Genomic DNA, 16,472 nt, shown 5'->3' with positions numbered 1-16,472 from the left:
TGTACACCAAGTATCGTATACACAGAGTTACCTCTCTCGCATGATATACGCTCGTATCGCGTAACGAGGATTCGTCCATTGAAAAATTAGACTATTCCAGAAAAAATAGCGCGAACAATAAATATTATATTGCGAAGCGAGGACGTCCGTCGACGAAGGAGGAAATCCGGATCAGATAAACTCGCTCGGTGGGTAAACTCGATACTCGATTCATTTCGAGCGAGGAGAAACGTAGCTATATAATTTGTTTTCTTTAACAGGTACACAGGACGAGTCATTTGAGAGTTGATAAATAAAAAGGACGTTTCAAAAAAGTCATTGACTCACCCTCTGTACCTCTATACAAGTAGATAAACATATACATGTGTATATACGCATATACGTAATTCTGAGAAATCGTACGCGCTTATACATTATACGCACTTGTACGCGCCTACACACATACACACACACACACACACATGAACTATAGAAAAATAGTAGAGAAACGTTTCCTAACCTAATATATTGAATATATCCATGTCTGGCGTCCTCCAGAAGGAACCCTGGGTTCCGCATCTCGATATTCTCGAAGACCATGAGAAGTCAGAAACGCCACACGGACACGGGTCACTGATTTCACTCGATTCTCCCTTATTATAACAGATATTCACTCGATGGCACAACACGCGACGCTTTAACGTCCTTCGATCGCCGGTTACTAGTCACGTGTTGTCGTTGTCGTTGTCGTTGTCGTTGTCGTTGTCGTTGTCGTTCTCGTCGTCGTCTCGACTTCACGAGGAACATCTTAACGATCTCAAATTTTCTCCAAAAAATTGTCTCGACGAAACATTGTTCAGAAATAATCTGACTATCGGTTTAGAAAAAAACGCTTCGAAGAATACGACTCTCCGTTTATGCGCGAGGTGTAAGAGAAAGAAGAAGACGAAACTACGAACGCGTCGAGACTTGAGAAAAAGAACGAAAAAAACAACGACACCGACGGTTCGACGAACGCGCGACTACTGACACGATGGCGCGCACGCTACGGTAAGGCGGCTCGGTTACCCCCACCACTCTCCGAGCCACCGGCGCGGCAGTCGACGCGCATGCGCACTCAGTCTCGAGCAAACTCTCGAAACGAGGACCTAGCAAACTTCCTTTGAAAGTTGCTGTCTCGTGTTTTGGCCCGAAACGCGTTCGTCCCAGCTAAGAAAACGTTTTACTATCGTAGCGGAGAGAAAAAGAAAGAAACAAAGTAAACCGTCCACAACGCTATAACGCATTTCCCACCGATTGTCGAGCATTTACCGAGACAAAATTTCATTTTCTGTCATAGAAATTGATTTTTGCGTAGTCCCTTGAAGCGTACTTAAAAATATAACTTATGCGAATCCTTCCGGAAAGCGATACGAAAATCAAACACGTATCTACACGAGTGTCCTTTCTACGTAGAACGTTCGTGGTAGGTACATAGGTACATAGACACGACGGCAAGAAAAGCAGAAACGTTTACATTATTCAGCAAACGAGAAAAGATCGTGGCGCAAGAAATCGAGAAACGGCGAACTACGAGACGGTAACGGAGACAAAGGGAGGCCTTGAAGATTTTCCGTCAAGCGTTTCACCCTCTCAAGGAGCCATCAACCTCGGAGAGATTTCAGATTATACATGTATATATCTAACAGAAGGCAGCAACCAACTCGCTCGTCGCGCGTTTCACGTTCATACTTATTCATAAGCGCGCAAAAGCTTCGTTCGAAGCGCAAAAGCGTGAAAGTCACTCATCCTCTTCGTCGTCGTCATCGTCGTCGTCGTCGTCGCCATCGTCGCCGTCGTCATCTTTCTACCTTCCAACTAGGTGCTCTGGCCACCAATTTTTTCGCTCTTACACGTCGCTGAAGCCAGACGGTCGTATACCAAAAATTGTTAACAGCTGCTGAACGGAGACAAAGGGTACCTCGTCTAGCCGTCAACTCGACCGTGATCTACTCTCCCTCTCTCTTTCCCTCTTATACCAACGAGATCGTTTGCTTACACACCCTTCTTTTCCCGTCGAGCCGACGAGAAAAAGGGAAAGTCGAAAGCAAGTGGGTGTGCGTTAGCATCGATGCTCCTCTTCCGAGCATCTCTCTACTCGATAACGATACTCGAAGGATCGTTATACTCCTTGACCGTCAATTTTCCATCCTCGTAATCTTTCATTTTTTCTAAAGCGATAATGATTTAAGTCCGTTTATAGAGCGGCGCATAATGATCCCGACACAGATACGAAGACGCATACGTAGAGAACAAAAACTGCGAGTAATAAAGTGCGCTAAAACGACAGCTAAGCAAGAACGAACTATTATATCGGTCCTCTCTTCGTCATCGCCCTGGCACAAAGTACTCGACGAACACGCGTCTCGTTTCATTCAAAAAACAATGCGTCTATTTCTAAAGCGAATTAACACGACAATCGACACGCCCAACATTGTTCGGCGATCATAATCGTGCGCCACACGTTTCACATCGATTAGAACTTCATTTACGGTCGTACCAAATATCCAAATCAAAATATCCAAATCAAATCGATAAGAATGTTCGATCTTCGATAAGACCAAACTTAGCTACTTGTACAGTTCGAGAAGGGTTCGTAGTTGACGAGAACGGAACGTACGTAGTAGCCATCTTAATGCAACACCCGGTTTATCTTACGTTCCATAAAAAAATGCTCTATTATCAGGGAGGGCAAGGTTCATGCTCGAAACGATAAATGATCGACGCGATCATATGTCGATGACGATTTGTAACAGTTTATCTTTTGCACGTATCTGCACGACAAAGTTCCATTAATGGTTAAATATCGTTTTAAAAATCCTACATTCCTACATATATTCGATCGCGCGGTCGATGAATATCGTAAAATGTAAATGATTGAATAACGATGATCGAACGAGCTGATTATATTGTCGAGCGTGTATCGCGTAGCTACATCTTACGTTGATTTTTCATCGTTTGTCGAACAAAGCGACTTGAGCGAAAGAATAGATAAACGTGATAGATTTCACGCAGCGCCGAATAACGTTCCTACGCGTCTCGATGATTAAAATCTTCAAGTTGGCGAATCGTTCAACGTCCGTAACTCTATTCGAGCATGCCGATAAGCCGTCGATCACTTTGTCCTACGCCAATTAACATCGACGTGCACGAGCTTCTTCTTCTTCCTCCTCCTCCTCCTCCTCCTCCTCTTTCTCCTCCTCCGTCTCCTCCACCTCTTCGGATGCTGTCCAACGAAGAAAAGTTTCAATCGGAGATAGGAAAATAAATTACGCTCGTTTCGTACGTTACCATTAACCGCGGCTCATTGACAAGCTAGCGATAAACAGGAGTACGCTGAAGAATCTAGTGGCAGTAGCAACAGCAGCTGCTGCTGCTGCACGAGCCTCGAGGTTGACGACCTCTCTGAAGAGAGCCAGAACGAAAAAATCAATGAATACGTATACACGCACGTAGAGAAAGGCAGAGAGAGAGAGAGAGAGAGAGAGAGAGAGAGAGAGAGAGAGAGAGAGAGAGAGCGCTTTAAGCGCACGAGAAGAGACGAAATCGTAATGAGAACGGCGCGACGCTAATTTCAGAATTTCCGAGTCACCCGATACTTCCTTCCAACTACTCGACGCTGCATTTGTTACAACATTTAAACAAAAAAGTTCTTCAAAGTCTTAACGAAATTTCTAATTAATTCTGCAATCTTCTCCAACGTTTAGCGTTAAATTGAAGAACCGTGCGATAAAGTTTCAACTCTTCGTCGAGATCGCACCGAGAGCACAAGAAAGCGTCGAGTTATAAAACAGGAATTACAGAATAAAAATGTTTGGTAAAAATATCCGAGGCGTTAGGATGAAGAAGAGGAGAAGGTGGAATATGCGAGATACCGATATCGAGATTCTCATCACACCGAGGCCCTTCTCGCGTCGTGCATATCAATGATGAAAAACGGAGAAGATTGGAGTCTCGATCTTTCATCCCTCTTCTCCATCTCCCTCTCGCACACGCGCGAGATGGGGAACACGTAAGCACCATCGCAAGATCAAATTCTTCGTTCTCGTGAGAAAAGTTTCGAAAACTACCCCTACCTAGCGCATTTCATATTACCAGTGTCGAGCCATTACCGAATATTCATACCGCCTATCACAACTTTTTGTTCACGGATGGAATCGATAATAACACATTATAGTAACAGGATTAGATCTATGCCTGACTCTCTGATCTCGAGCATCGTCACAATTAACGATTATTAACAAGCGTAAGAAATAAACGAGTAACCTCGTTAAACGTTGCTTGCCTTGAGAATAAATCCCTTCTTGATAAGTCGCGTTATCGATCGAACGACGTCGAGAGGACAGATACGAAACGAGAGATAAATAATGAAAGAAGTAAAAAATAATTAAAGAACGATAAGGACCCTCCTCTCTCTCTCTCTCTCTCTTTCCTTTTTTTGCGGTCAATTTTGGGAAGCATGAATTATTTATTTTGTTCTTTCCGGTCGAAAGGGTGGCTGCGGCGCCTCACGCAAAGCAAAGACAGACGATCGTGATCGATCGCGTCTTCTACTCGCCTAATTACTTTCCTACCTGCACGTGCGCGTGTATTTAATATACGTAGATACTGTGCTTTCGAATTATTTCGTCTCCCGTGAAAACACAATCGATAAGTTCTTCTTTCTCGTTTCATTCGTTTCTTCCGTAACGACTGATCGTAGATAACAAGAAAGAACGACGACGGAGAAGAATCGCTCGTAAAAGATTCGTGGAAATGTGTTTTTTTATTCTTTTCCATCCTCGGACCGCCCTGTTTGACCTTGAAGGGACACAAGGAGCTTGGATCATCCAAGGAGTTTGACCTTTCTACGAAGGAGAATCTCGGAGATTAAATATATCGTCTCGTCCCTCCCATAGGATAGCGAAAAAAAATTGAAGGTGAAACGAAGGGGATGATTTCATGCCACGTGTAGTCAACGAAATTGAACGCGTTTTTGTTTGAATTGAATACGATTCCTTCCACGTATCCCCTTCGATAGAATTTTCATGCGTTCTATACTTTACGAGGCCAATTTTATTCTTCCTCTTTTTCTTCTTCTTAAATTGACGCAGTATAGATTCTGTTCGGAACAGCGATCCTTTCTCTTCCATCTCTGATGTCATCCCGATGACACGAAGATGCCTACTCAAAAATTATGAATAATAGTTAATAACGTACTCGACCGGACGAGGAAGATGGTTTTTCTTTCAAAAGTGCCGTGTACCTACTCGGTAGTTTATATTCTTTAGTAATTGTTCGGCGTTACTAATGAGCGCCTTCGAGACTAGTTATCGTTCGCGATTTTATACGCGGAGTCGTTACCGCACAAGCGGCGCATCGTTACCTCATCGCATGTAACGATGCGTTAATGCCATTTACGGGCGAGCAATTAAAGGTTCCACCACCGAAGAAAGCAAAGGAATCGTTCGAGCATCGCGTACGTATCCACTACTCTATTATACGAACCATGGCGCGCACGCGGTAGAAGCGCAGAGAGAGAGAGAGAGAGAGAGAGAGAGAGAGAGAGAGAGAGAGAGAGAGAGAGAGAGAGAGGTCTTTAAACAACTTTCTAACTCGTAACTTTTCCGTCCTGCCATGCCTGAGATCGGCGAAAGAGATATGTAATAAAAAGGCCTACCGTCGTCGCACGAGATAATCGATTCGATTCTAAAAAGTACTCGAGTGTATAAACAGAGACGGTTGGGTAACGGAGATTGTGAAATGCAAAGTTCGATCGACAAATTGGACGTTACAGGTTAACGAAATTTATCGGAAATTTCTGCAAACGAGTTAGTATTCCGGTTTATAGATCGTTGGCAATGATCGATTCCCGGACTCGTTGACCGAGAGAACAATAGAAAGTAAAATGGCAACGTTTCCTCTTGATTTTGATCATCCGTGAAAGTGGTCAGAGGTGTTGTGTTGTCCGTCGTTGCTCGAACGAACGGACTCTCCTTCGTTTCGTTCGTGGAGGTAAGAGAGAAATGACAATAATATTGACGTTTTATCGAGGGCCCCGCTGCCATCGGAGGAATGTCGAGAGAAGAAAGAGCAATACGCGAAGAGAAGGAGAGGAGACCTCCCCGGATATCGTGACGAAAATAATTATCATCGTCCCGGCGGCAGGCAGGCGGTGCGCCGCTTAATTGTCAGCACCTTGGCGTCTCGAACGCTGAGTCACATGTTTCAACTTTCCGGGCGTGCTCGTCGCTCCCGTTACGAGATCCGGATGCACTCCGCCACGAGAGTATGCAAAGACGACGCGCGAAAAGGGTAGACTTTCCTTTTTTCTTATTATTCTGTCCCCGAGAGTTTTTCGCGTCACGCGAGAGCAATTTTAATTTCGCACGCAAGCACCGCCTCCCGCCGATTACTCTTATCCGAATCGTCGTCCGTCCGACCGATTCGATTTTTATCAATAATTTCAGAAAAATTCAAAGAACGAGGCGCGACTTATTACCTTAGATGGTAATCGAAGCGAGTTATCTCGAAAGTCGCCTACGAGCGCAACAATTTGACGAGCGTTTTATATCGAATATAAAGTGCGAATCCTCGTATCTCCGTTCGTGAATCATTGTTCGGAGTTAACCGCTCGACGACGTTCCAAACGACGCGAGGTACCTTACATTCGCAAGAGTCTTGAAGGAAATTCGAAAGACCGTTCGCGGCAAGAAACTCTCTTTCTCCGTATTTTCTCGAATCGTTACAACGATTATTCGCACGAACGGGTTTTCTCTCCTATCTATCGAGATTCGATCGGTATCGCGACGATAGGAAATGCCGTCTATAAGGCGATAACGCGTGGAAATTTATGCTTCGCTATAAAACGAACGATTAATTATAAATATTAGACGTAATTCGCGCGTCTAAAGTGTCTCCCTCGTGTCTACGTCCACGAATGGAGTTTCTCGCTACGAGCGAACGCGAACGGATCTCGACGGATTATAGCCAACTCGACAATGTGCAGCGTAGGAGAGATAATTTTTGATTTAATAGGCTTTATAATCCCGTGGATAAGAGTCCCGTGCCGAGTGCGCCGTAAATACGATGATTACAAGACGCCTTTGCAAAGACGATTTTTCTTTCAAGGCTTCCTTCCTCCCGTCGGACCGCTTCGTCTCACAAAATCGTGAGTTTAACGGGATTAACGCGAGAGTTTCGGCAGGCGATGCGATTGCGATCTAAAAGTTGCGCGATCTCGACGATCCTCCTTCCTCGAGCAAATTGCGAATGCAAAGTGCGATTCAGGATCGTCTCCCTGAGATCCGGTATGGTCCTCCCATTTATGCGCGATCGCGTACGAATAATTTTTGAATTTCTCCTCGTGCTTGACGAATCTTTTTTTTCTTCCTCCTTTTTCCCTTTTCTTTCTCCGTCGAAAGACGTCAGCATTGTTATTCGACTCGTATAGAAAAGAAATGGATCTCGATCAAGGTTGGCCAACGCGCGAGCAACGTATCGAACGTTCCACCTAGTTTCTTTTCTCGTTCGTCTATTTCCGCGCGACAATCCGGTTAGAACAATTTGGGTTGTCGAAATATTCGATACAGCGTGTCAAGAAGGGTCGTGCGCTCCTATCGATCCCTCGAACTCCCGAAGAATTTTAAACGCAGCGCGTGGCTTAGAAAGTCGTACGGTGGGAATGACAGCGAGAGAAAAATCCGCGGAGAGAGAAAAAAGACAAAGTCGACTATACCGTCGCGTTTACGATCAAGATCGATTTGGACGAGAAGGTAAAAAAATTCGTTCGTTTCCGTTCTGATTCTCGCATTTGAAATTAGATTTGAGAAATAGATAGAAGAAAAGATTGTTTGCCAGGTCGAGTTTACCGCTAATCGTGCAACAAGAAAGTTCAACGAAGGTGTTATTAAAGAGAAAGCGTCGAAATAATAAGCAACACCTTCCTTCGCTTTTGTCTCTTCTTATTTTCTTCTTTCGTTACTTATCGAGATACCGAAGGGGAAAAGATAGGCAATAAAATTCCTTCTTCGTGGTCAAGTTCGAAACACCTTCGAGCACTCCCATTGAGCGATAGTTTCCCTTTGAATTATTCGTCCTTATTCGTAGTGGTCAACGCAAGTACGATGATTTATGAGGCAGTCCCAACGGTGTTTTACGATCGTCGAAACGGTACATTATGTTAAACAATGTATCGAGAAGTCAGAAGCCGACAAACGATCAAAGTACGACCGAGTACAAGAATACAGGTGTAAATCTTTAATAAGTTCGTAGATATGTCCGAGAAAGTTTGATAGATTTACGAATGTTGATACTTGATATAACTTAGACGTTGCTAGGGATTATCGACGACTACATGGAGTAATTGGGTATGAAGGTAATCGATTAACGTCCAACGCCCTCTAAATCGTTGCGCGAAGGTCTCATCGAATATTCTCACGAAATGGATTCTCGATTCCGAAGAGATCAGTAGATATTAGGTGTATCTCGACGTATCCTCCTCCGCCGATCGGATCTTTCGCGCGAGCGGAGAAGAGCGAGTACTTTGCGGTGCGCGCACTTTCACGTTCCGCGTGACCTATCGTCGATTTAAAGACCGACCGCAAACTCATTAGTGTCCGTCACGGAGTTACTCGCCTCTCCGATCTTCGTACGGTGTCTCTACGACTTTCAATACGCCTCGTCGCCTTCGACGCCCGAGGAAAACCTCGATCGATGGAACGATAGATCGATGAAGAACGATGCTTTTCATCGCGCGCGCACTCGCCAGGAAGAAAAACGATACCGGCCCAAAGGGAAGCTACCGAGGCACGTACCGATTAATCCTATCAAATAATTACAAATGGATACGCGATAGAACGGATAACTATCGTTGGGGGGGCGTATTCGATCGTATTCGTCGAACGGATCGAGTTCGACGCAAAAGTCGACTTCGATTGCAAGCCAGACGATCCGTTTCAAAGTGCGCATAAATTCCGATTGTGCGTATAAATGATTGGTCGTATCGAAACGTATCGGCTACCGGTACTCTCGTACGAACTTTGCCACCGTCGCCGTCGTCCCGTATCAAGCTCTGTTTTCGATCAAAGTGTCTTCTCCGAACGAAACTACGCGGGTCTACATTAGGAATGTTTACACGGACTCTCATTCTCCCCCCGTCTCGCGTCAAGTTACTATGGGAAATGTTCGATATCGCGTTATGCGAATACACGCGATGTAATGTAATAACTGGTAAAGTTTTGAAAAAGAAAGACAGTCCCCCCTACGTGTATCTAAGTTCCCACGTGTGGAACCCGCAGGAGGGCGTGGACGTTGTAGTACGAGCAGCAAGAAAATAATCGCGGGTATAAGCTTCGGGGAGGGTCAGCGCGTCTCGTCTTCCAGATGTTTTCTCTCTCTCTCTCTCTCTCTGGAAATATCCAGAGACGTCAAGAAGTTTGTCGTAGGGTCTTGGTTATCCGAGCGATATTAAACATTCGTTCTCTATATCAGTATAGAATATAGAATAAGAAGGTCGGAAGAAAATTCGGCACGCTTCGCGTCGATGGATCTGGGTCGGATTACCTCGTACCTCACGCCTGACCTTTAACTCGAACTCGAGAGTGTTAAAGTTCACGTATCGGATACGCTCCTCTTACGTTACGATCGAAAATAGCGAGTAGTAGCAGCACCGATACGAATCTCTGCCAAAAACGGTAGCCACCAGTCCGTTCGATTTAGAGATCGATCCCTCGAGAACGAACGAATTTGGAAAGAAAAAGAAAAAAGGAAAGAGAAGAAAACGATTCAAAAAGCGTTCGCGAAAACGGACAATTTCCGGAATTAAAAGTATTCGATATATTTAGGTCGAGGGCTGAGTCGAGAAAGGGGGAAAGTCGAATCCGGTTGGAAAACGAGAAATCGAGTGTAATTTCCGCGTTTCCGCGACTACTGTCTGCGTCTCCTTCTTTGAAAAGCTTCCTCCTCTTCAACCTTCTCCTCCTCGTTCTCCTGATCGTCGTCGTCGTCGTCGTCGTCGTCGTTGAGACGACGCGTTATTGCACAAAGACTCCAAGTAGAAAGTCGGACGATGATTAAGAAGGCTACCTTGCAACAGCGGGTGGAAGAAGATAGCTCGAGGAAGCAGAGAGCGGAGTTCACCTGCTTCCTGCTCTCCGAGACGCGAGACGCGAGACGCGAGACTAAGCCGTCTACGAATTAACGTGCGACTGTGTTTACGTTATGGAGGAAATTCGCACTGGGAAATGACTTTCTTCTTCGTTGCGGAGAAGTAGCTTTAATTGAATCATCGCTAGAAGGAGGAAGTCTATTTCCTTAGAGAGAGAGAGAGAGAGAGAGAGAGAGAGGTAAACTGATAGATATTTAATCGCATTGAATAACCTGCTGCACGAAACGGGCGCGCGCGAGTAAATCCAGCAGAAACGGAATAAGCTAACTTGTATACCGTAACTCCTTTCGACGCCATTTGCTACGCTAACCCACACCAACGTCATTTTATTTCTCATTTCTTATCGCATCCTACTAGACCGCGTTTTTGATAAAGACTCCACAGCCGTTAAGCTATTAATAGAATAATACGATCGTTTGGTAAGGTAAGGAGCGACGATAAAAAAAAAAAGGAATAGAGAGAGGGCAGAGAAAGAGAGAGATAGGCTTGTTAATGAAACCAAGTCGACGCTCGATAACAGCCACGTAGAAGAACTAAATTCTAATTTTCTCCTTGATAAGCGTTATGAAGCGGTCACCGAGGTCTGGCAAAAACTAGCCGACTTGAAGATCCCTTAACGAACAGCAAACACGATAACGACATTAACTCGCTAACTTGCATGTATCTACGTAGAAAGGTGAAAAGTTCGATGATCCTACGTTGGAAAACGAGTTCTCCTAACGATATTAGATGAACGTGGTGTAAAATAGAGAGAAAAAAGGGTTGAGGATGAGATAGGATAAATTAGTTAGCGAAGAAAAACGAGAAAGTTAAAAGCTGCCTACCGGTAGCCAATGTTGCACCATTTTAGATCCCTTATCTCGATATATCGGCCAGGCATCGTCCACGAGTTCCACCTTGCTCTCTACACTCTTCGTCCGACCAAAGGACGATGCTCTCCCTCTACCTCTCCTCTCCTCCCCCCCCCTCTCTCTCTCTATGGAGGGACGACACTGCGTCTTAATGGTTATGACATAGCCCTGATTCGATCTTATCGAACTAGAACTCGCGAGGACGCTCATTAAAGTCTTCTCGACGCGAGATTAGCGAGAAAAATGAGTCTTACTCGCTCCTACGAGTTCTTCCATTATTTTTTCGAAAGCACTCCCGTGAGAAAAGAAAGACCCGTAGCTCTGAGACTGCAGATGCGTCTCGAGATTAAAATCAAAGATCGAGTCGGTTGTATCGTGGTCACCTGCTGAATTAGAGAGAAAAAGGTAAGCTCGATGCATTCTCTCCTTCGTATATCGAAATACGACCATAAATATGTATGAATGGAGATGCTTTGAAGACGCCGACGTCTTATTTACGGGCTAGTCCGAGTAATCTCTGCACGTTTTACGATTTTAGACTTCCTATATGGGACGAACTTTGACGTAGCGATAAAAAAATCTCTCGATTTAAAAATCTTTCGACGACTCACCTTTTGCAACTTCTCGCTCCGTCATCGTCGTCGGCCGGCGCTCCGGCTCCCGAATCCTGAAAAAAAAGAAAAATAAATGAGAGGAATACATTAGTACGAGATCGTATTTACGCTACAAGTACTTGCTTAACTTTCAGACAAGTAAGAAAAATTACAAATTGCTCGGGACATGGCTCGAGTAATAAAAATACAATTGCGTCTTGAAAAATAAAAAGAAAGAAAAACAAAGGTGGATTACGTCGTAAATCCGAAGTAGAAATTCCGTGAGCGAATTTTCATATGGAACGAGCTGGCGTACGTGGCATTTCGAATGGCTTCCTTTTATTGGAACAAAGGCTCGGTGCGCGTCATAAAAGAACGGTGACACTTATTAATAAAACCATGTCAGAAATGAGTGGCGAACGTGAACGACCTCACGGTCGGATGGTATACGTGTGTACAATGCGTTCTAGTACGCTTACGAGAAAACTTTAGACGACTACCTAGCTAGCTACGTACGAGGCACCTGTTTTAAATTTCTCTTTGTCAGCCGGCCAGGTAGTTGCGCGCGTTAAGGCTCAAAGTTGAAAACTTCCTCTTAAAGTTCCTCTTAAAACGTACGTAGCTGTACGTACGAGCTGACTCGTAGCATTTAACGATTCGAAAAGGATTATAATGCGAAAACAGGTAAAAGTGAAGTCGAATAAATTTTCCAAGAAATTGCATCGCCACCGAAACGGAAGATAATTCCCTAGGAAAGTGAACCGATGCCCTTATACGATATGTCCGAGTGCATGTACATGTACACATACATATACATAAATATATATATATATATATATGTATATGTATATGTATATATTATATATATACACACGCACACATAGATAAGTACTCGGCATTTACGATCGTTGAGCGAAAAAAGAAAAGAGTAGAGAGAAAAAAGAAAAAGGGAGAGGCGGTTCTTTTATTAATAAAGCGCATCATAAATAGCCAGAATACCGAGCGAGAGTATCGTCGAGGACGTCACGCAGAAAACGAGCCTTCAAAATCAATAGGCGAGCATGTACCCTCGAACTAGCTCTTTCTCTTTTCTTCCTCCACTCAGAGCCCTCCGAATCTTCCCTCTCTTTCTTTCGACGCGCTAGAAAAATGCAACTACCCCTTCAGAACGCGAGTGCACTCGGTGGCCCACGGAGCATTCAACGTATGCAAAGTGCATGCTACTTGGATATGTTGTACGCATACGTGTGCGTATCTATACGTACATGTTTGGACGACCCTTTTACGCGTCCCTCAAAACTCGCTACGCTCGATAGAAGGGGACCTCCTATAATGCTGCTGTTACTACCACCACTACTATTACAAACTGGGGTTAGTCATCCTCGGAATTCTCTTCTCGAGCATCCCTCGTAGAAAGGATCTCGCTTTGAGATAAACTCTGGAACGTACTCTAATTCGAAATTTGTGCGAATGACATCGGAATATACATTGGAATAATATATAGTCTACAAAGTTCGTCTGCGTTTAAACGAGAAGAGCGTCGAAGGTAATACGATAGTCGACGAAAGAAATGTTAAATTTATGAGGGATTGATATTCGATATGTCGCCTCAACCGAATCGTTTCTAACGCCTAAGGTTTCTTTCGTGTTCTAAGAGGATCATTGGATTACGATGAGTTTTATCGCGTCTACGCGCCATCCGCGTCTCGACATTAATCGAATTCCGATTTTCTCGCAAACGGATAATCTATTAATCACTGACGAGATGAAATGAAATAAAACGAAGAGTAACGAGAAACCTAAACTAGCCCAAAGTCCAGGGCCGATCGCAAGTACGAGAGCTTAAACGAGCTCTCTTATCTCGGGCACGAGCCTTGATTTTTATCAACGTCACGGACGAACATTATCGATTCGACGAGGACGCGCAGCACTTCCTTTGTCTCTCTCGGATTAGTCGTAAATCCATGTTTAGTTGCACGCTTAGGGGGGGAAAGTAAGGGTCGTGCCATAGCAGCATGGGAAGCCTTTTACGATATGATAAAAGACGATAACCAGGCACCGAAATCAAGAACGAGGGGACGCGTTTTACGTAGTCACGGACGAACGATCCTGCAATGTATGTACGAACATGGCTTTCCCTTTTTTTCTCCTAGAATTTACGGTCACTTTTACGTGCATCGATCTCTCAAGGAATTTCTCAAAGTACCTACTGTGAGAGCACGAGAACGAAAGTAATAGAAAGAAAAAACAAAACGAAAAGAAAAAAGAAAGAAAGGAAAAGAAAAACAAAACGAGAAACGAGAGTCGACATGAAATTCGCGAAATCGCGGAATTTCTTCTTTCGCAGAATCATCTTGGTGCCTCCACTTTCCTTGGATTACACGGCGATGATCTACGAAGTCATCGTGATCGAGCGAAACGTTTTCCTCTTCTCGTATCTTTTTTTTTTTTTCGTTGCTCCGCGTGATCTGAATGAAACCGTGACAACCCAGACAAGACCAACACGATCGAAATAGAGATTTTTATTATTCGAGTTTAACGTTGATCTATCGATATATCGAGTAGGAACGATTTTTTGTTCGGCCATCGCGTTGAAAAGACTTTCGCGACGAAACAGCGACGTCACGGTATACGCGAATGCCCTGGAAATAAGTGCGAAAGAAAAAGAAATAAAGAACAAAGTCATACATCATTTCTGTTCCTTTCCATCTCGATCGAGATCCTCCGAAGGCGCAAAGTAAAATGATGATGATGATGACGAGGAGGAGGAGGAGGAGGAGGAGGAGGAGGAGAAGGAGGATATAAGAAGCTCGAGGTTAATTCGATCGGTCGATAATGGAAGCTAAACGACAAAAATGATTCGTCGACGGTTCGAAAAGACCGCGATTGAAATTCTCGAGCACGGTCGAGGCTCGCGTTACTCGCGATCGTAAAGCTTCGATCGAGAGATCCTTTGCCACGGAATTATCCTTGAAAATGGGGAGGAGAGGATACAACAACGTGGCACGCATACACGCGTTAGGCTATACTACGAGAGAGAAAGAGAGAGAGAGGAAATTTATCGTGCGAGCGCATAAAATAGCGCCGGCTATTAGTACCACGGTGCAATTTTCCAGTCTCGGCTTGGCCGCTTCGTGCTTAAAATAGAACCTTTCATTTGCTGAAAAGAAGATTGCGCGCCTCGCCCCGCGATGCGAGAGAGAACGAGAGAGAACGAGAGAGAACGAGAGAGAGAGAGAGAGAGAGAGAGAGAGAGAGAGAGAGAGAGAAAGAGAGAGAAAGAGAGCGACTAACCGGCAAGGAGGCTGCCGTAGCTTTTTAATTGCGGCTTTCAAGGCGAACTGAATGCCGGCCATCGCAAGCGAAACCCACGTGGTGACTACGACGATCGAGCAAAGAGTTGAAAACGTGGAACGACGGAGAAAGAGGGAGTTACACCCCGTATTTGGGATGGCTCGACGACTCGAGCAATCGTTATCTCCTTCCTCGCGACTATTAATAACTACGATGGAAGAAATCTACTCTTCTCTCCTTCGAAATACTATAGGCAAACAGGCTGCTGTTACTACTGTTGTGGACAGGAACATGAAAAAAGAAAGAAAAAGAGAAAAAAAAACGTTAGCTCCATCTGTAATTTTCAATAAAACGCTCATTAAAACTCGAACCTAATTCATTCGCCTATCGTTAACGTCCGTAATGAGTTTCCGATTCCAACTCGTACTCATCAATCAAGACGAGTGAAATAAATAATTCCTTTCACGAGTACGGACGGACAGGTACGAAACTTAATGAAACGGAATATTCGTGATGGAGTAGACTTTCCGTTCGTGACCTCTCGCGTAGCTTCCCGATTAAAAAGAAAACTCAGCGGATAGGTGAGACGACCTCGTTGAGAAAGTCGCGTCGATTTTCCGACTCGAAGCCAGCCATGTGCGATCAACTTAGTCAAACTTTGATATCTTACTCGGTTCGACGATACCATCGATGCGAAGCGAACCTGAAATTAATCAATCGTTTCGTCTTAGCGACGAAAAAGAAATCTCGATAAGATTTCTTCGAGATCGATCGATAAATTACGCGCGATTTATTTTGCATTTGCGATTGAGACCGAGAGACTCTCCATAAACGATTCCAAACGAGATGGCGATGCCTTTTTAGGAAACCGGCAGATACGAACGAAAGTCGTTACGAATGAACGATATATCATCGATGGCCTTGTTTTAACGAGGATATGACGGCGATTCGCTACCGTGCGGTAGGTAAATCTGAAAAAGTGACAAAAATCAAAAGCTACGAAATTTATGCGACATATAACGAGATGCGTTCTTATAAGGAAAAAAAGTTCAACTTTGTCAAGAAAAATACAGAAAAAATATTGAAAAAATATTGATCTTTACGAGATTCGTCTTCGCGAGGAGAGAAGATTTTTCGATCTATATCCATATGTTGTGGTTGTGGTAGTCGACGAGACAAAGATTCATAGAAGCTGCCCTACGTGAAGGTCGTGTTAACGAGCCACGCGAATTTTCGCGCGGAATTAAGTAGGAAACTCGCAAGCTGGATATGTTTATCAACCTTAACGTTCCTCGAGAGAAGACACCCTCGACGACAAAAGATCCACACAACACGTCCGGTGTAAATATCGGTGTAAAGGCACGTTTTCATACTGCTCCTTTGTCAATCCTCTCGCGGCTACCTAATCCAACGTTTCGCCGACAAAGAACCCTCGCATACCATCGTGCCGTCCGCGAAAGCCGGAGAGTATGAAAAAGGATGATTTTAACGCGACGAAGGCTACGCAAATACCGTCTATGCACTCTGAACATTTTTTCCCTGTATTTTCTACACGATCTGACTGCCATT

General features: G+C 44.3%; 1 protein-coding gene across 4 annotated transcripts in view; it reads right to left on the bottom strand.

Moving 5' to 3' along the window:
- The window catches only part of LOC122633542 (flocculation protein FLO11-like), a 66,351-nt gene that overhangs the window by 44,855 nt on the left and 5,024 nt on the right, over positions 1-16,472 (bottom strand). For 2 of the 4 annotated variants that reach the window (XM_043821523.1, XM_043821522.1), the window contains exon 2: positions 11,628-11,683. The exons of 1 other annotated variant lie outside the window; for it this stretch is intronic. In XM_043821523.1, the coding sequence (XP_043677458.1) occupies positions 11,628-11,683 (56 nt within the window). Of the gene's footprint in view, positions 1-499; positions 1,696-11,627; positions 11,684-16,472 lie in introns of those variants that run through there. One more of the 4 variants, XM_043821524.1, reaches the window with a different exon arrangement.

The sequence above is a fragment of the Vespula pensylvanica genome, chromosome 12, assembly GCF_014466175.1.
Source record: "Vespula pensylvanica isolate Volc-1 chromosome 12, ASM1446617v1, whole genome shotgun sequence".
Classification (NCBI taxonomy): domain Eukaryota; kingdom Metazoa; phylum Arthropoda; class Insecta; order Hymenoptera; family Vespidae; genus Vespula; species Vespula pensylvanica.
Note: the sequence above shows the minus strand (reverse complement) of the source record. Positions and strands in the feature narration are given on the sequence as shown.